This window comes from Balaenoptera physalus (genome assembly GCF_965194825.1).
Source record: "Balaenoptera physalus genome assembly, chromosome: 15".
Lineage (NCBI taxonomy): Eukaryota > Metazoa > Chordata > Mammalia > Artiodactyla > Balaenopteridae > Balaenoptera > Balaenoptera physalus.
This window is the reverse complement of record NC_138894.1, coordinates 32401033-32420763: the sequence shown is the minus strand read 5'-3', so window position 1 is coordinate 32420763 and position 19731 is coordinate 32401033. Positions and strand designations below refer to the sequence as shown.

The 19731-nt window shown below is 42.7% G+C and overlaps 1 protein-coding gene and 1 pseudogene across 7 annotated transcripts in view; one reads left to right on the top strand and one right to left on the bottom strand.

Moving 5' to 3' along the window:
• The window catches only part of LOC309643942 (centrosome-associated protein ALMS1-like), a 77502-nt gene extending 75998 nt beyond the window's left edge, over positions 1 to 1504 (top strand). For 3 of the 6 annotated variants that reach the window (XM_082427126.1, XM_082427129.1, XM_082427124.1), the window contains 3 exons: positions 1 to 100; positions 894 to 1051; positions 1347 to 1504. In XM_082427126.1, the coding sequence (XP_082283252.1) occupies positions 1 to 100; positions 894 to 1025 (232 nt within the window). In that variant the 3' untranslated portion in view covers positions 1026 to 1051; positions 1347 to 1504. Of the gene's footprint in view, positions 101 to 893; positions 1052 to 1346 lie in introns of those variants that run through there. The other 3 variants (XM_082427128.1, XM_082427125.1, XM_082427127.1) reach the window with 2 other exon arrangements.
• Positions 1505 to 1680: 176 nt separating this feature from the next.
• LOC309643968 (N-acetyltransferase 8-like) lies at positions 1681 to 13339 on the bottom strand (annotated as a pseudogene). The gene is made up of 3 exons (XR_014268619.1): positions 13075 to 13339; positions 10022 to 10181; positions 1681 to 3321 (listed from the first exon to the last, which is right to left on the bottom strand). The product of XR_014268619.1 is annotated as an N-acetyltransferase 8-like (transcript).
• Between the last annotated feature and the right edge of the window lie 6392 nt (positions 13340 to 19731).

Genomic DNA, 19731 nt, shown 5'->3' with positions numbered 1-19731 from the left:
GGTTTATGAACAGCTTCCAGAAGTACAGAAAAAGAGAGACGAGGAGAAGAGGAGATCGGAATATAAGTCATACCGGCTGCGAGCCCAGCTATATAAAAAGGTCAGTCAGTCCTAGAGCAGGATTGATGAGATTTATCAGGGGAAAGAGAAATTGAGAAAAACACATCTGACCTGTTTGAATTAACCACATTTGGAGAGTGAACTTAAGCTCATGATGCATTGTACCACTACTAAAATTTAGAAGATAAAAGCACCGGTAACTAGACTTCAAATCTGAAAATCTAGAAAGGCAAATCTAAAAAAGGCATCTTCCAGGGACTTCTGTGGTGGTCCAGTGGTTAAGACTCAATGCTTCCACTGCAGGGGGCACAGGTTTGATCCCTGGCCAGAGAACTAAGATCCCACATGCCGCACGGCACGGCCAAAAAACAAATTGTTTTGATGTTTTAAAATTGTTTAATAAATAAATAAATAAGGCACCTTCCAGGCATACATTTGGAATGAAACCAAATTTCATACTTGGGTGTCAGTTTAGATGCCATGCTGGAAATGCCCACATCTTTCAGAACTGATGAGTTTTCATCCAGAGTCCCAAATGATAGTTTTATGCCCCTTATGGGTGAATCATATACCACTAGAACTTTTTAAATAAATTGGAAAATGTCCAAGTGTAGCATACAAGTTGGCAGTTTGGGTACTCAGAGCCTTGAAGCCACTACCATTTCCTGCCCACAGCCCCAGTAGAATCAGTGGTACTGCAAGTCCCAGAACCTCACAGGCCAGGGGACTTGCTACCAATTAATTCCTTGAGAAAGCAGATGGGCTACGATGCCTGACGGTCGAGATCCTCCAGTGTTCTCATTTCTTTCCCAACCCCCTCACTTCACCCCCAGAGGACTCTGAAAGTCAGAAACCAAGAGACGAGTTCATACCAGACCGATGTGGGATTGGAGAGCTGCTTCTGGAGCGCATACCGCAGCTCAGGCTGGGCTCCCTCAAGTGGGGACGCCCCAGGCACTACATGACCTGTCTGGTGTGTCAGCATCACAAGGCCAGGCCTCTTATTGTGCTTGTGTGTTTGTGAACTGATGGATGGATTAGTCTATTAGGATTATATTAATATTATATTTCTGTATAGACTATAATAGACTACAGATCATCTTCCCTAAACACTTCAGGAAGTATTTTTTGTATAATTACCATAGTTTCTGTAGCTGGGAAAGATAAACAAGATTTGGGGAGAACAACACTGGTCTCTTCAGCAGCATGTCTGGGGTGAGGAGTGGCTGTCTGCCTCTAGTGGCAAGAGTATCTAACTTCTTTCCTGCCCTTCTTTTCTTCCACAGAAAGTGACCAATCAACTCTTGGGGAGAAAAGTTCCTTGGAACTGACATAAGAGTATTTTCCTCAGAGCCTTGGAATTTTATTTTATCAGCCTGGAGGAGCACAATCCTTACTTTTATGAGTCTGGTTTAATAAAACTTATCTTGTTGTCCATGTGTAACTTAGAAGTAGTAACCTTCTAAAGAGTCTTGGGTAGAATGATTAGGAGCAATACTTTCTCCACAGTGGCCTTGCCCACAGGGATGTTTGTTACAATGGTATTATCTTAATTCTAGGCAAGAGTAAGTCCCTTTTTGTATGTGTTTTTATAGAAAATGACTTCTGATTGACTCATAGTAAAGCAAGCAGCAGAGGGTTATTTATTTCCCATCTGTAGAGGTGCAGGGAGCTATGCAGTGTCTCCCTGAGGTGTGTGGGGAACTTCAGTCTAAAAGCACCAATCAAGGAAAAGAAATGCAGCATAACACGGTGAGAGCCCTTTTGTTGACTTGGTGTCAGACAGTGTCTGGTTAGGGTAGCCATCAGGTGGGCCCAGAGACTCTCAGCAGACACAGGTGCCTTGGGTCCAGAGCTACCTCCTAGCCTCATTCCAGCTTCCTTCGGAGCCATTAGCCTTTAGTAGACACAACTCAAGAGGCAACAGAAGCTTGATTGAAATCATGACCTGGCCCTGGCCAGTGGGATGTGGGTTGTGCCACTTCTAGGTCTAGTCCACGTCAAATCCCACACTCTGTCCCTGGCTGCCTTCTTCCCCTTCAGCAGAGACCTTGGGGGCCATAGCAGATTGATGGCATCATTGGCCCTGATCCTTCTCACGTGGATTCTTCTCACACTCCTTCCCCACGCCCTTTCCACATGACTTTGCATTTCCTCTCACTGAAGAGGCAGAGCATGACACCTGGAGATCTAAGGGGCGGCCCAGCCGAGCTCAGCCCAAGCTGCCGACCCACAGACTCATGAGCTAAAAAAATGTTTATCATTATTTTGTGGTGGTTTTTTATGCAACATTCTCGTGGCACTAGATAAATGAAACAGTAGCAACCCCAAAAACCGAATGGAGCAGAGCCCCCCCACCACCCAGGCCATTGGGTTCCAATGTGAACAAGCAGTAAGCTTTTACTGTGCCGTCACAGTGAGACTTCAGGGTTTGCTTATTACTGCAGCAGAGCCGATCCCTCCTAACTAATCCACAACGAAACGGATCATAGGCCCCCTCCTTGCTCCAGAGCCTGAGAGACCTGAGCAGAGGGGAGACGGTAGATAAACTGAATTGCAGGGACAGCAACTAGCCTATATCTTGTGGAGAAGAAAAACTAGCCCATCTTCCAGAAGCCGAGGCGCTTTTAAAGGGCCAGGGCAGAGTACTGCAGTGTGCTGGTGCTGAGGACCACTTCGCTGTAGCCCTGGTCCCACGCAGACTCGGACAGTCCTGACCAGAGCTTTTACTTATCCCCTGACCACGGTGCTCCAGGGCCACATGTAGGTGAAGCAGCTGCAACTGCTCATTCCACAGGGCGGGCTTCTTAACGGGCAGCGCTCCCACCATGCCCACCACCTGCTCCTCAGACTCAACCGCCCAGAAGCAGGAGCCACTCTCACTGAAGTAGGATTTGGTGATGTCAGACATGTCTGTGTGCAAAGACATGATCTCAAACTGGATCCAGGGGTATTTGGCAAGAAACCTCAGGGCAGCAAGGAGTGGGGGCTGGCCACGAAGGCCAGGACCCAGGAGCCAGAGACCAGGAATAGGGCAAGGGGCCCCCGCAAGCAAGAGCACAAGGGTTCGGGGCAGCTTTAGGATGTGGTGGAAGGTGGTGGGAAGGTGCTCGGTCATCACCTTGGAGAACAAGCCCACGACCCATTTGCAATAATTTTCCTGGTATTTGTGGATTTGATAAGGAGCCATGGAAGACTTCTGTGTCTGGATCTCAAAGTTCAAGAGAGAGGTAGGAGTCCCTGTGTGACTTCCTGGCAGCCCTGGGGGAGAGAGAAGAGGCCATGTGAGTGGCTTATCCTCCCACCCACCAGAACCGGGGATGACCCTGCTCAAGGATGTGTCTTTCTGCTTCTACCCAAGAGGAAATAGGCCACAACCACTGGGAGAAGGTGTAGAGTCAGAAAGGTCTGCATTTGATCCTGTCTCCATGCATGACCTTGGGCATGTTACATTATCTTCTCTAAGAGCCTGCCTTCTGAAGTTGTGTAGAGGATTTAATAAAATAACACATACAAAGCTCTGGTTATAAGTCCCCTCCCCTCCCCCTCTTTCCCCTTTCCCTGGCTCTCTCAGCTTCTCCATACGTTGAGGTGGCACCATGCAGCAGCCAAGTGTGTGTCCCTCTCCCAGGGACCATACACTGCAGTAGTCCTGTGTTTCCAAGTACAGGTTTCAACAAAGGCTTCTTCCCACTTGCTTGCAAATTTTCAAGCTGTTGAGGTGGCATAAGAGCCAAACACCAAAAATAGACCAGCCTTGAGAGCCAGAGGAGGGTCCAGAGCTCCAGGCCACACCTAAGAACACTGTCCTTCCACCCATGGCCTCTCACCTGCTATCACAAGAGCCTTGAGTGTCCAGGGCAGCCTCTGCCCTCAGCCTCCAACTGGCATCCAGGAGAGACTGCAAGGGCATGCTCCACTTCCAGGGACCAGGTCCTGGATGGCACCTCATTGGCCAGCTCCTGGATATTTGTTAATCATAAATCCCAGGCTCAAGTAGCTGGGCTATGATGGAGCAGGCAGCCCATTCTCTGATCACTGGGGAATTAGCCTGGTGGGGGTACGCAGGGTCTGGAACAGCTCAGGAGTCCTTGCCCTTGTGGACGGCCTACGCCCCATACCATGGCAGTCCACCAAGCACCTTGGTGCTCTCTGATGTCCACCCTCAGCCCTTCCACACAGCTGCTATGACCCTGGGGAATTTGCCCCTCACCCTGTGCTCTGTCATCACAGACCAGAGTCCAAGTCCCCTGGCTCAGCATATGAGGTGCTTCACAGCCAGATGAGGGCAGCAGGGACCTGGCCATGCAGGGCCTATCATCTAGGTTAAGAAGTTTGGACTCTATTCCAAGAACACCAGGAGGCCATTGCTATGCTTTTAGCTGGGGAGTAACATAACCAGAGGTGGGTGTGTGTGTGTGTGTGTGTGTGTTGTGTGTCTATTACTCTGGCTACATGTGGAAAATGGATTGGAAGAGCCAGGAATGGAAGCATATATCCTCCTGCCCCCAGAGGCTAGCACAGCAGTCCAGGCAAAAGAAGGGCCTCCAGATACAGATATGCAGGCTGCTCACTGTAAAAGAAAGAGCACCTCGTCCAAGAAGGCTAGTGGGAACTAAAATCCATGAGCCCTGGCACAGAGCTGCGTCTGACCAAAGAAAAGGCACCTCTTTCTTATTTGCTCAAAGGTGTCACTGCTCACTGAACTGTGTTTCCAATAGGTTGTGTCTTTGTGAAGGGGGTGCCTTGTTCTATGTTCACAAAGGAGCCATCTAGGCTAGCAGGGGTCCTACGAGAGAAAGCAGTGACTTAGAGCAGAGTTGGGCCATGGGTGTGACCTGGCCCACTTGGAGGTGCACCTTGGGGGCAGAAATGGCAGGAGTTGATGATCTGAGGATGAAGAAGTTGTCAGCGATGACAGCCAGATTTCTGGCAAGAGCACCTAGGAAGACGCTAGAGAGAGACCAGACTTGGAGAGAAAGATCATAACCACCCCAAAGGTGCCATCCTGGTAGCTGGAATCCAGGGCTGGTGATGGAGACTGCTGAGGCTCCATATCTTTGGCACACAAAAAGGCCACAAGGGTTTAACTAACATGAAGGCAGGGTGGTGAGCCATGGGTATGTTACATTGTTTTCAGTACATTTTAATATTTTTTTAAATGTTAAGCAAAACTTGAACTAAGAATCAAAAGAGAATAGAAGGCTCCAAAATACAGCTGAGTATCCCTAATGAGTCTAATAATAATCAGTCAGAAACCTAATAGTCAAGCTGAGGGGCCAGAGGTCCTTGACCTGTCCCTGCCCTCTCTTTCCTGTATTCTCACCAGCTTCTGTGGCTTCCTCAATACCCAATGGCCTTGGTTTACATTCAGGCTTTTCAACCTTCCTCATAGCCATGAATAATGAGGAGGATTTATTGACATGAAAAATAATTGTCAAAATATAGCACCAAGCTATAAAGGTTATAAAACAGTATGTTTTCATTCATTTTTGGAAAAATATAACAAAAATAATTTATACACACAAGCATGCAGAGAGAAAAGTCTGAATGGTTACACCAAACATTGGCAGCATTTGTCTCTGGATAGAGGAATTATGGGTAATTCTCTGTGTAAGAAATGAAGTCTGGAAGTCTCAGCACATTCCAGACTCTTGGCCCTGCATGCAGATGATGAAACTGAGGCTTGGCCTACATCAAGAAACAGGAAACATCTCGAATAAACAACCTAACCTTGCACCTAAAGCAATTAGAGAACGAAGAACAAAAAAATCCCAAAGCTAACAGAAGGAAAGAAATCATAAAGATCAGATCAGAAATAAATGAAAAAGAAATGAAGGAAACAATAGCAAAGATCAATAAAACTAAAAGCTGGTTCTTTGAGAAGATAAACAAAATTGATAAACCAGTAGCCAGACTCATCAAGAAAAAAAGGGAGAACACTCAAATCAATAGAATTAGAAATGAAAACGGAGAAGTAACCACTGACACTGCAGAAATACAAACAATCATGAGAGATTACTATAAGCAACTCTATGCCAATAAAATGGACAACCTGGAAGAAATGGACAAATTCTTAGAAATGCACAACCTGCTGAGACTGAACGAGGAAGAAACAGAAAATATGAACAGACCAATCACAAGCAATGAAATTGAAACTGTGATTAAAAATCTTCCAACAAACAAAAGCCCAGGACCAGATGGCTTCACAGGCGAATTCTACCAAACATTTAGAGAAGAGCTAACACCTATCCTTCTCAAACTCTTCCAAAATATTGCAGAGGGAGGAACACTCCCCAACTCATTCTACGAGGCCACCATCACCCTGATACCAAAACCAAAGATGTCACAAAGAAAGAAAACTACAGGCCAATATCACTGATGAACATAGATGCAAAAATCCTCAACAAAATACTAGCAAACAGAATCCAACAGCACATTAAAAGGATCATACACCATGATCAGGTGGGGTTTATTCCAGGAATGCAAGGATTCTTCAATATATGCAAATCAATAAACGTGATACACCATATTAACAAATTGAAGGAGAAAAACCATATGATCATCTCAATAGATGCAGAGAAAGCTTTCGACAAAATTCAACACCCATTTATGATAAAAGCCCTGCAGAAGGTAGGCATAGAGGGAACTTTCCTCAACGTAATAAAGGCCATATATGACAAACCCACAGCCAACATAGTCCTCAATGGTGAAAAACTGAAACCATTTCCACTAAGATCAGGAACAAGACAAGGTTGCCCACTCTCACCACTATTATTCAACATAGTTTTGGAAGTTTTAGACACAGCAATCAGAGAAGAAAAAGAAATAAAAGGAACCCAAATCGGAAAAGAAGTAAAGCTGTCACTGTTTGCAGATGACATGATACTATACATAAAGGATCCTAAAGATGCTACCAGAAAACTACTAGAGCTAATCAATGAATTTGGTAAAGTAGCAGGATACAAAATTAATGCACAGAAATCTCTTGCATTCCTATACACTAATGATGAAAAATCTGAAAGTGAAATTAAGAAAACACTCCCGTTTACCATTGCAACAAAAAGAATAAAATATCTAGGAATAAACTTACCTAAGGAGACAAAAGACCTGTATGCAGAAAATTATAAGACACTGATGAAAGAAATTAAAGATGATACAAATAGATGGAGAGATAGACCACGTTCTTGGATTGGAAGAATCAACATTGTGAAAATGACTCTACTACCCAAAGCAAGCTACAGATTCAATGCAATCCCTATCAAACTACCACTGGCATTTTTCACAGAACTAGAACAAAGAATTTCACAATTTTTATGGAAACACAAAAGACCCCGAATAGCCAAAGCAATTTTGAGAACGAAAAATGGAGCTGGAGGAATCAGGCTCCCTGACTTCAGACTATACTAGAAAGCTACAGTAATCAAGACAGTTTGGTACTGGCACAAAAACAGAAATATAGATCAATGGAACAGGATAGAAAGCCCAGAGATAAACCCACGCACATATGGTCACCTTATCTTTGATAAAGGAGGCAAGCATATACAGTGGAGAAAAGACAGCCTCTTCGATAAGTGGTGCTGGGAAAACTGGACAGCTACATGTAAAAGTATGAAATTAGAACACTCCCTAACACCATACACAAAAATAAACTCCAAATGGATTAAAGACCTAAATGTAAGGCCACACACTATCAAACTCTTAGAGAAAACATAGGCAGAACACTCTATGACATAAAGCACAGCAAGATCCTTTTTGACCCAACTCCTAGAGAAATGGAAATAAAAACACAAATAAACAAATGGGACCTAATGAAACTTAAAAGCTTTTGCACAGCAAAGGAAACCATAAACAAGACCAAAAGACAACCCTCAGAATGGGAGAAAATATTTGCAAATGAAGCAACTGACAAGGGATTAATCTCCAAAATTTACAAGCAGCTCATGCAGCTCAATAACAAAAAAACAAACAACCCAATCCAAAAATGGGCAGAAGACCTAAATAGACATTTCTCCAAAGAAGATATACAGATTACCAACAAACACATGAAAGAATGCTCAACATCATTAATCTTTAGAGAAATGCAAATCAAAACTACAATGAGGGGCTTCCCTGGTGGCGCAGTGGTTGAGAATCTGCCTGCCCATGCAGGGGACATGGGTTCGAGCCCTGGTCTGGGAAGATCCCACATGCCGCGGAGCAACTAGGCCTGTGAGCCACAATTACTGAGCCTGCGCGTCTGGAGCCTGTGCTCCGCAACAAGAGAGGCCGCGATAGTGAGAGGCCCACACACTGCGATGAAGAGTGGCCCCCCCCCTTGCCGCAACTGCAGAAAGCCCTCACACAGAAACTAAGACCCAACACAGCCAAATAAATAAATAAATAAATAAATAAATAAATAATAAGTAAAAAAAAAAAAAAAAAAAAACTACAATGAGATATCATCTCACACTGGTCAGAATGGCCATCATCAAAAAATCTAGAAACAATAAATGCTGGAGAGGGTGTGGAGAAAAGGGAACACTCTTGCACTGTTGGTGGGAATGTAAATTGATACAGCCACTATGGAGAACAGCATGGAGGTTCCTTAAAAAACTAAAAATAGAACTACCATACGACCCAGCAATCCCACTACTGGGCATATACCCTGAGAAAACCATAATTCAAAAAGAGTCATGTACCAAAATGTTCATTGCAGCTCTATTTACAATAGCCAGGACATGGAAGCAACCTAAGTGTCCATCATCGGATGAATGGATAAAGAAGATGTGGCACATATATACAATGGAATATTACTCAGCCATAAAAAGAAACGAAATGGAGGTATTTGTAGTGAGGTGGATGGAGTTAAAGACTGTCATACAGAGTAAAGTAAGACAGAAAGAGAAAAACAAATACAGTATGCTAACACATATATATGGAATCTAAGGAGAGAAAAAAAAAAAAAAAGGTCATGAAGAACCTAGTGGCAAGACGGGAATAAAGACACAGACCTACTAGAGAATGGACTTGAGGATATGGGGAGGGGGAAGGGTAAGATGTGACAAAGAGAGAGAGTGGCATGGACATATATACACTACCAAACATAAAATAGATAGTTAATGGGAAGCAACCGCATAGCACAGGGAGATCAGCTCTGTGCTTTGTGACCACCTAGAGTGTGGGATAGGGAGGGTGAGAGGGAGGGAGATGCAAGAGGGAAGAGATATGGGAACATATGTATATGTATAACTGATTCACTTTGTTATAAAGCAGAAACTAACACACCATTGTAAAGCAATTATACTCCAATAAAGATGTTAAAAAAAAAAAAACAAAAAAACATTTTACCTTCATTTTCTATACTTCTCAAAACTACCCTATGATATCTGTATCATTATTCACATGCAATAGATGAGGAAACCAAGGCAAAGAATGAGCTGGAATTCCAGTTCTGTCACTTACCACCGAGGGAACCTGGGTGAATTCCTTAGTGTTTTATCTGTAGAAGCAGATAATCACCATACTTACTTCACAGGGTTGTTGTGAAGATTACGTGAGTTATCAGTATATGTAAAGAACTGAGAACAATGCCAGGAACCAAATAAGCACTATATAAAGGTTGGCTACCACTTGCTCAAAGTCATAATAAATGGCATATCTGGGATTTAAGTCCTGCTGATTCTACCACTATGCAATGCCTCCTTTACAGAGATTTTCTAGTTCAGAAGAGAAGATGGAGATCCAGGCATCTGCCATCACATCAGAGCTAGACGACCTTTCACATCTCCAAGGGCAGGCCCTGGCACTTCAGCTTCTATTCACTGTTAAATTCAAGGCTGGCCAAATCTGATTCCACTCTACAGCTTGGACAAGAACTTTTTACCTGAAGATAACAATTTTAGGCCCACCTATAACGTCATGAAAAATCATCATATTCTTAAACTCCCCATATAGTTCACTCATTCCCATGAGTACTTACCACTGTAGGATTTATTAATGAGCCATCAATGGCACCTTCCATGGCCTTTTTTCTCAAGTCTCCAGCATTTTTTACATCTTTAAATAACAGAAGGGTCACCCTGTATTCGGGAAATAGGTCCAGCTGATGTGTCAACTGCATTTCATCGATAAGCAGGATTCTATTGCACAAGACCAAAAGACCAAAAGTTAACAACTGTAAGTCACTAACAAACAAATATCCCTACTAACAATTAAATATATTAAAGTAACTTTAATAATAAGATGTAGAACTGTTAAACTAGAAAAATCCACCCCAAAACATTTGGCATTCTCAGGAGACACTGTCTTCCTAACCCTGCTCGAGCTGTTTCTAGCTTCCTTTGCCATTCCTGGGGAAGGATCAAGGTTGACACCTGGCCCCCTGGCTTTTTTTTTTTTTTTTTTTTAGGTTTGGGTTTTATATCAGATCTGCATATATATGACACTTGTGGTCAAATTTTAAGATTGGTAAAGTCAATTTCAAACAGCTTATATTTTGAGTACAGGTTTAACTATTACAAATATATGATGTTTAACTAGCACAGTAGTGGTCTTCAAAGATTTTCTCTTTGCCCCATGCTCATATGGTTGTAATCTGAGTTTGTTTGCTGATTTCCCTTTTTGTAGTTACTCTTCAAATTATAGTGCTATACACTGAGTTCTCAATGCATCTCACCCATGTCCTTTATCTCAGCTTTCTCATACTCTGCCATTCTTTTCTTTCTGGAAACAACCAGCATGATTATCTGCCCCCTGGTGCAGATAAGGCAGGCTCTGATGCATGCAAGAAGGGCAGCTTCCCAACAGACAACTAGGAGCAGAAAACCAAAAATTTTTTAGACCACAGGTTACTTATAGCATTAAGGAAACCTCACTCTAACTTGGTCTTTTTAGCTTTCTGATCTCACCATTTATTTATATTTTAGCAGAACCTAGACACAAATATAAAGAAAATAATCTTATAGAAGAAAGTATGACACAACTCAAAGATATTCATTTCACACATGGGAATTTAGCCAAGAGGGTACAATTCTTAAATAATAATACTGACCCTTTATAGACATAAATTTAACAAGAAAAGGACATAAAAGACAAATTACTGGAAAGACATAATCTATCTTTTTTTTTTTTCTTATTTTTATTTATTTATTTATTTAGTTTTGGCTGTGTTGGGTCTTCGTTTCTGTGTGAGGGCTTTCTCTAGTTGCGGCAAGCGGGGGCCACTCTTCATCGCGGTTTGCGGGCCTCTCACTATCGCGGCCTCTCCTATTGCAGAGCACAGGCTCCAGACGCGCAGGCTCAGTAGTTGTGGTTCACGGACCTAGTTGCTCCGCGGCATGTGGGATCCTCCCAGACCAGGGCTCGAACCCGTGTCCCCTGCATTGGCAGGCAGATTCTCAACCACTGCGCCACCAGGGAAGCCCCATAATCTATCTTTGAAATGGAAAAACTAAGCACTGCAAAAATCTGATCTTTAAAACAATTTCAATTAAAGTCCCAATGAGATATTTGGGTGAGGCAATTTTATAGGTTCATTTTATCCTTTTACCTAGGAGGTTCCATTGCTAGCATTTTTCTTAAGGAATAAATTGGCAATCTGAGGATTTATGTAATAAGATGTCCTTCTCATCATCCTAAGAGTAAAAAGTTGAAAACCTACCTAACTAGTAACAGGGGATTGGTTTTTACTAAACAACCACTAAAAACTAGTCTTGAAGAGTAGTTAAGGATGTGTAAATATAGCAATAAATAACATTAAGTACTTCACATCTGATTGGAAAACAAAACACAAAATGTGACATAAATTGTGGGGTTTTTAAAAGGTACACAAAAAGAAAAAATATTGAAAGAAAAATACAACAAAAAGTTATCCTTGGGCTTCCCTGGTGGCGCAGTGGTTGAGAATCTGCCTGATAATGCAGGGGACACGGGTTCGAGCCCTGGTCTGGGAAGATCCCACATTCCGCGGAGCAACTAGGCCCGTGAGCCACAACTACTGAGCCTGTGCGTCTGGAGCCTGTGCTCCACAAGAGAGGTCACGATAGTGAGAGGCCCGCGCACCGCGATGAAGAGTGGCCCCCGCTTGCCACAACTAGAGAAAGCCCTTGCACAGAAACGAAGACCCAACACAGCCCAAAATAAATAAATAAACAAATGTGGGGTTTAAAAAAAAAGTTAGCCTTGACTTGTTGGAATTACATCTGATCTTTTCTGTTACAATCAGGAAAGAATAAAATTTGTGAATAATGTGGTAGCACACAGCAGTTAAACCTTTATTATCATGATAACGTCCAATGGAAAAAGAATAGATACAGACAGAATGTATACCCAACTATACAAAAAGATGCACTCAGAAAGCAAAAACATAAAGGAAGCACACCAAAATACGGCCATCTTGGATAGTAGAATTGCAGGTAATTTTTATTGTTTTCTATAAAAAATATTTTTGTGTGTATGTTCTGAATTTTCTGCAGTGTGCACACAAAATATAACGAGTACATATAACCAGGGAGGAAAAAAATTTTTGTGGTTTTTGTTTTTACACTAGGGGAAAAAGGCCCCCTAGCAAACGTCAAAATGGTTTGTTTTGTTTTATATAATTCACTCAGGTCAGAAACTTCGAATCATCGTTGGATACTAATCTCTCACTCAAATCCCATATCTAATCCAAAAGTCTTGTCAGTTTTTAAATATCATCTTGACAGCTCCAATTCTCTCACATACCCACTGCCTCCACCGTAGGCCACCATCTCTCATCTACATCTGTGACCTCCTAGAAGTGGTCGCCTCACAATTCCTGCCCTCCTATCATCCAACCTCCACCCACGGGCGTTCCAAACTCTATGATCTGGGCCCTTCCTCCCTCTTCGGCTTCCTAGCGCACCCCTCCCCTGATCGCGCTCATTCCGCCACCACCGCACTTGACTTCTCAGCTTCAGGTCACCAAGCTCCCGCCCCCGCGCGCCCTCTAGGACAGGCAGTTCCCCTGATGCAATCCTCCCTCCCTTCAACTCGCCGTAAGAGTCCATTTACCAGCGCGCCCAGAACCCAGGACTAGCTCCCTATTCCACGAGCTCCTCTGTCACAACTTTGGTGAGTCGCGGCCTTATCAGGATGATGTATCATCAGCTGATACATCAGGGAGAGACTAAGCCGATCATTGCCGGGCTGCATCCCAGGGCCGGGCCTCAGGAAGCACTCGATAAACGAGGACGCCGAGAATCACATCCGTTGTCTAGAAAATGGGTGCCGGGACTGCGTCTTCCGTTCCCGCCCGGCCAGCTCTTGCTCGGCGAGGACTCACCGTCGCCCCCCTGTTCTTCTCGTAAGATCTTCCCCACGGAAACAAAGCCCTGAACTTCCGGAAAATCAACCTCAGCTGCGCCCCTTCTCCGCCCTCCCGGCACACCCTTCTTCCCCGGCTTGAATCGCATCAGCGGACGCGAAGGAGAGCCGGGGCTCCGTCCGCCACTCCCGGCGAGGGAGGAGGGGAGACTCCTCCGGCGGGGCCGGAAGCTGAGGGTTGGGTGTGGGTCTCCGCCCGGTCCTTAAGCACCTTGGCCTTGGACGAGACGTCCTCAGTTTCTTCCCGTGCAAAGAAAAGTATTGGCTCCAATGAGTTCTACGTACGTCTCCGCTGCTCGAGATTCAACAGTTCTTTTTCGAGGCAGGCGGGATTCAGTTTGCTTCTTGTTCTGGGTACGCTCACTGGGGAAGGATCTCCTGGAGCCGAACGCAGTCGGCGACCTACCTGAGGTACTTCAGAGAGAGATGACAGTACGTTAATGGAATCAACCTCTTCATCCAGCAGGCTCACAAATTTGACTTTTCATCCTTAAGTGTATCAGCCTCCAAAAGAGGAGGTAATCCGCTGAACAGGCTGTAGAGAATTATTTTCCGTTTTGTATGCTTGGGGCTCATGTTGGTCAATACTTTTCTTTAAACAAAAAGACAGGTAAATAACAAATAGGGTGGATATATGCTATGGAGAAAAAACCAGAGGAAACGGGGTAATGTCAGGCCGTGGGTATTACTATTTTAAATAGGATGGTTAAGAAAGATCTCTCCAAAAAGGGCCATTTGAACAGTGACTGGAGGAGGTCTGGAAGCAAGTTCTGTGTGTATTTGAAGAGCAGCATTCCAGGCAACAAAGGGTGTTCAAAGGCTGAGACAGATATGGCCTTAGCCTATTTAAGAAAGAGCAAAGAACCTTGGGGCTTGAGCACAGTGGGAATATATATGAAAAAAAAAATTGTTCTGACAGAAGACTGGTATCCAGATTATGTAAAGAACTCCAACTCAAAAATTATGAGACAACCTAATTAAGAATAGGAGACATTTTTGAACACACTTCACAAAAGATAAATGAAAGGCCAATAAAAACTTGAAAAAATGCTCAACATCATTAGTCATCAGGGAAATACAAATTAAAAACATGAGATACTACTACATACCCGTAAGATGACTAAAATTTAAAAGACCTTACAATTTTTAAATACCAAGTGTTGTCAGACATGCAGAACTGGAACCCTCCCACGTTGCTAGTCTGAGTATAAAATAGTATAACCACTTTGGAAAAGAGTTTGGCAGTTTCTTAAAAAATTAAATGTATTCTTACCATACCCAGCAGTTTCACTCCTTGGCATTTACCCAGAAGTGAAAACGTGTCCACACAAAGGCTTGAACGTGAATGTTCATAGCAACTTGACTCATAATAGCCCCAAACTGGAAACAACCCAATGCCCAACAACACATCAATGGATAAACAAATTGTGGTAAATTGATGTCATGAAATACTATCCCGTAATAAAAGGAATGAACATACTTGCAACATGGATGAATCTAAAAACATGCTCAGCAAAAAAGCAAGAAACAAATTATGTTACTGTATGATTCCATTTCTATAAAACTATAGGAATTGCAAATTTATTCTAGAGTGACTGAAAGCAAATTAGTGGTTGTTAGGAATGGGCAAGTGGGAGACACTGACTGAAAAGGACCCCCAAGGGAACCTCTGCAGTGAAGCCAATGTTCTATATCTTGATGTGGTGTTAGTTAAAAGGGAGTATGAATTTGTCAAAATTCATCAAATTATGTACTTTTAAAGAGTACATTTTATAAAATTATGCCTCAGTAAAGTCAATTAAAAAACAGACATAGAAAAAAAAAGTTGTCCCAGTTCAGTGACTTGTCTGTGACCACCAAAAGCTGGGAACAACCCAAATGTTCAAGTGAATGGACAAACTGTATATCCATACAATGGAATACAACTTGGCAGTAAAAAAGGAAATCAACTATTGCTACATAAAATAACATGGATAAATCTCAAAATAGTCATGCTGAAAGAAAAAAGCCAGACATAAAAAGTGTATACTGTATGACTCCATTTATATAAAACTAATTTATAGTGACAAAGCAAACCACCAGCGGCTTGGGTAGGGGGCCTGGGGTGGAAAAGGGGAATTACAAAGGGGCACTAGGAAACTTTGGGGTAATATCAATAGATGTGTTCTATCTTAATTGTGGTGATGGTCTCATGGATGTATACATGTCAAATTTATCAACCTGTTCACTTTAACAGTTGTACAGTGTATCATGTCAATTATATCTCTAAAGCTGTTTTAAAAATCATGAGACAACACTACATCTGTATTAGAACAGCTCAAAGAAATGAAAACACTGACAATATAAGTGCTGGTAAGAATGTGAGCAACTCGAACCATTCCTGTGTCATGTGAAAATAACCCCTCAAATGAAACCTGTACTTCTTTTTATTTATTTATTTTTTAATTTTTGGCTGTGTTGGGTCTTCGTTTCTGTGCGAGGGCTTTCTCCAGTTGCGGCAAGGGGGGGCCACTCTTCATCGCGGTGCGCGGGCCTCTCACTATCACGACCTCTCTTGTCGTGGAGCACAGGCTCCAGACGCGCAGGCTCAGTAATTGTGGCTCACGGGCCTAGCTGCTCCGCGGCATGTGGGATCCTCCCAGACCAGGGCTCGAACCCATGTCCCCTGCATTGGCAGGCAGACTCTCAACCACTGCGCCACCAGGGAAGCCCCGAAACCTGTACTTCTTGATAAACTGTTACTTGACGTCTCTGTATTCCTAAAAGGTATAAATATTTGTAGGATCTCAATGTCAAGTCAGTGGAAGAGCTCTGGTAGTTCTTGGTCTCATATGTGTGGTTGAAAAATTAACAGCTATGACTGCCAGAATTATTAACAAATAATTTATGAATTTTATTATTTTTAAATTTTATTTATTTTTAGATGCATTGGGTCTTCATTGCTGCACACAGGCTTTCTCTAGTTGTGGCGAGCAGGTGCTACTTTTTGTTGCAGTGTGTGTGCTTCTCATTGCGAGTTGTGGCCTGATATGTAGCATTTCCTCCAACTCTAACATGGAGGGATGGCTGAGAATGGAGAGGGCTTGGTATGGAGGCCCAGAGTTTAACTTGGGCTCTAGTCAGCTTAGAGAGTGCTAATTAGGTTTGCTGGCAAAGGCAAAACAGGGGAGTGTGGTCCAGGTGGCAGATGGCACCTTCAGGGAGGAGGAGGAGGTTGAGGGAATCTGAGACCATTCTTAGAACCTATGTTTCACATAACAGGAGATATAAATGAAATAAATGCTAAATAGTGATACAAGGTACCTTGTAGAAAAAGGAGTAATTCAGTAGGGGGGTAGGGTTGGGAGAGAAGGCTTTACTGAGGAGAGGGGGCTTCAAGAATGATTTGTTCACAGAGGCTATAGGAGAGCCATTATAGCCAAGGGAACAACCTGAAAGACAAAGATACCGTGGCATAAACATGTATAATGTTGTGGTCAAGAAACGGCTGGCACACTGAAGAATGGAGTGGAACACAGCAGAGGCTTTGAAAAGTCAGCTGGGAGTCAGATCACACAGGGCCCTGACAAGGAGTTGGAAATGGATTCTGAAGGCCGTAAGCCATTAAAGATTTCCAAGAGGGGAATAACATTAACGAGCTTGTTTTAGGACATAATTCTGGGGCAGTTGTTAGAATTACATTAGAAAGGTGGTTCAGGCAGGATCTAGATAGGGCCTACCTCCATAGCAGGAGTGTTTGTAGTTGATTTTGTGGGTCCAAATCATGTCTTAGGGCACTGAATGGCCTACACTCTTGGGACATGATGCATAAAAATCAAGCTTACCAGACTGAGGTTAAACCCAAAACCAATTTAATTGGCAAAGTCTCATTACACTGGCTAGATTGAACTCATGCCTATATCTCTACTCTTTACTCAAACCCTACCAAGAAGATAAGACTCCTAAAGATTAAGAACTCACAAGAGAGTGGGAGGGATGATGAATGGTAGACAGAGAGAGAGAGCAATAAAAATTTCAAAGATATTAACTCTTAGAATGGAGAAAAATAAAACCTAATCGTGTGCAGCAAGGGGAAGCTAAACAAAAAAGTCAAGGTGACTGACCACCTTATTACAAGTCTACCATACACTTCCATCAGCTCTGAGTGCCTCAATCTTAAGTACTAAATGACAGGCAAAGATCACCAGATATTTCAAGATCACATCTAACAGGAAAGAAAGGCATCAACAAACAGGAAAAAAACAAAAAACAAAAACAGCTGACACAGGGAACGGAAGAAACTTAAAAATTGATAACTTTAGAGAGAGAAAAGATAATGCATTCATTTAAAAAAATAAAAGAATGAAGTGCCTGGGAAAAAAACCATTCAGAAAAGAAGAGCTAGTAGCTCTTGGAGATTAAAAACATATAGCAGGGGGCTTCCCTGGTGGCGCTGTGGTTAAGAATCCGCCTGCCAATGCAGGAGACACGGGTTCGAGCTCTGGTCCGGGAAGATCCCACATGCTGCGGAGCAACTAAGCCCGTGCACCACAACTACTGAAGCCCGCGCGCCCTAGAGCCCGTGCTTGGCAACAAAAGAAGCCACCACAATGAGAAGCCCGTGCACCGCAACGAAGAGGAGCCCCCGCTCCCCGCAACTAGAGAAAGCCCGCGTGCAGCAACAAAGACCCAATGCAGCCAAAAATAAATAAATTTATTTTTTAAAAAAACATATAGCAGAAAAAATATGTATATAATATGTAGCAGAAAACCTAAACAATCAACAGAAGGGTGGAAATAAAGCTGAGAAAATTCTTGTGATTTAAAAAAAAGAAGAAAGGAAAGATTAAAAATGGAAAATAAAAGAAAAAATATAATTAACTTAGAGGTACATTTCAGAAAATCCAATAGTCAACTAATAGAAGTTCCCCAAAAAGAAAATAGAGAAGATAAAGTGAAAAGAAAATTTCCCAGAACTGATGCATATAGCCTGCCAGACTGGAAGACCTCACTTAGTATCTAGCATTATGAATTTAAAAAATACCCACACTAAGTCATATCATGAACTTTCAGGACACCTGAAACAAAGATCCTAAAGCTTGCAGAAAGAAAAATTACAGGTCACAAATAAAAGTTCTGGAATCAGAACAGCACAAGGCTTCAAACAGCAACAATGAACTATGGAAAACAATGAATAAATGCATTTTAAAGTGCTTACCTACAATTGTACAGTCTATCAAACTATCAATGCAGTGGAAGAATAAATAAACCCATTTCAGACATGCAAAAGCCTCAAAAAATTTACATCCCATTAATCCTTGGGAAACCATGGAAGGATATGCTCCACCAAACAGGGAAGTAAACCATGAATGCAGCAGCTGTGGATCCAGGAAACAGAAGAGGGGCACAAGAAAGGACCAGGGTGAAGGCAAAGAGAAATCTCAGGGCAAGAGCTATGCCCCACGTGTAGAGAACAACCAACGTGCCTGTCATGTGTTGAGCTGTGCTCCCGCAAAAGTCGTATGTTGAAGTTGTCCTAACCACCTGGACTTCAGAATGTGACTGTACTTGGAGATGGCGTCTTTAAAGAGGTAAGTTTAAATGAGGTCATTAGGGTGGGCACTAATCTGACTGGTATCCTTATAAGAAAAGGAAATCTGGACGTAGACACAGAGGGAAGACCATGTGAAGACCAAGGGAGAAGATGGCCATTTACAAGTCAAGGAGAGAGGCCTCAGAAGAAACCAGCCCTGCCAACACCTTGATCTTGGACTTCTGGCCTCCAGTACTATGAGAAAATAAACACCTGTTGTTTAAACCACCCAGTCTGTGGTACTTTTTTATCGCAGCCCTGGCAAACTAAAAACAGTGCCCAACCTAGAACAGGTCAAGAACAAGTCCAATCAATCCAGGAAAAGATTTCAAACAAAAAAGAATCTGATGTGTTTACCCTATCCACACTGAGAAATGGTACAGTGGTGTTAGAGATTTGGAGGATGAATTAGTGATAGGTTCATAGGAAAAGACACAAACAAAAATGAAGGGGACAAAATGGTGTAAGAATGGAGACATACTCGTACATGATGGTTCAGAGGTGAATGATACTTACCTAGCAAATAACATAAACTTAGAATACTGATTTAACCAAAAGTTGGGAAATAACTATCCTGAAAAGATGAGGGGAACAGAAGTGTGTATGTGGACAGATGATGTGAAAGAGCTAAATTCTCATCTTCTACAGTAGGAAGTCAATAGATAGTATCAGAAACTGAAAAATCAAGATGTGGTAATATAAGCCTAGTATTTAAATATGGAGGCAAATATTAGAAAATAATGCTAAAATACTTTAAGTGGTTGCCTTTGGGT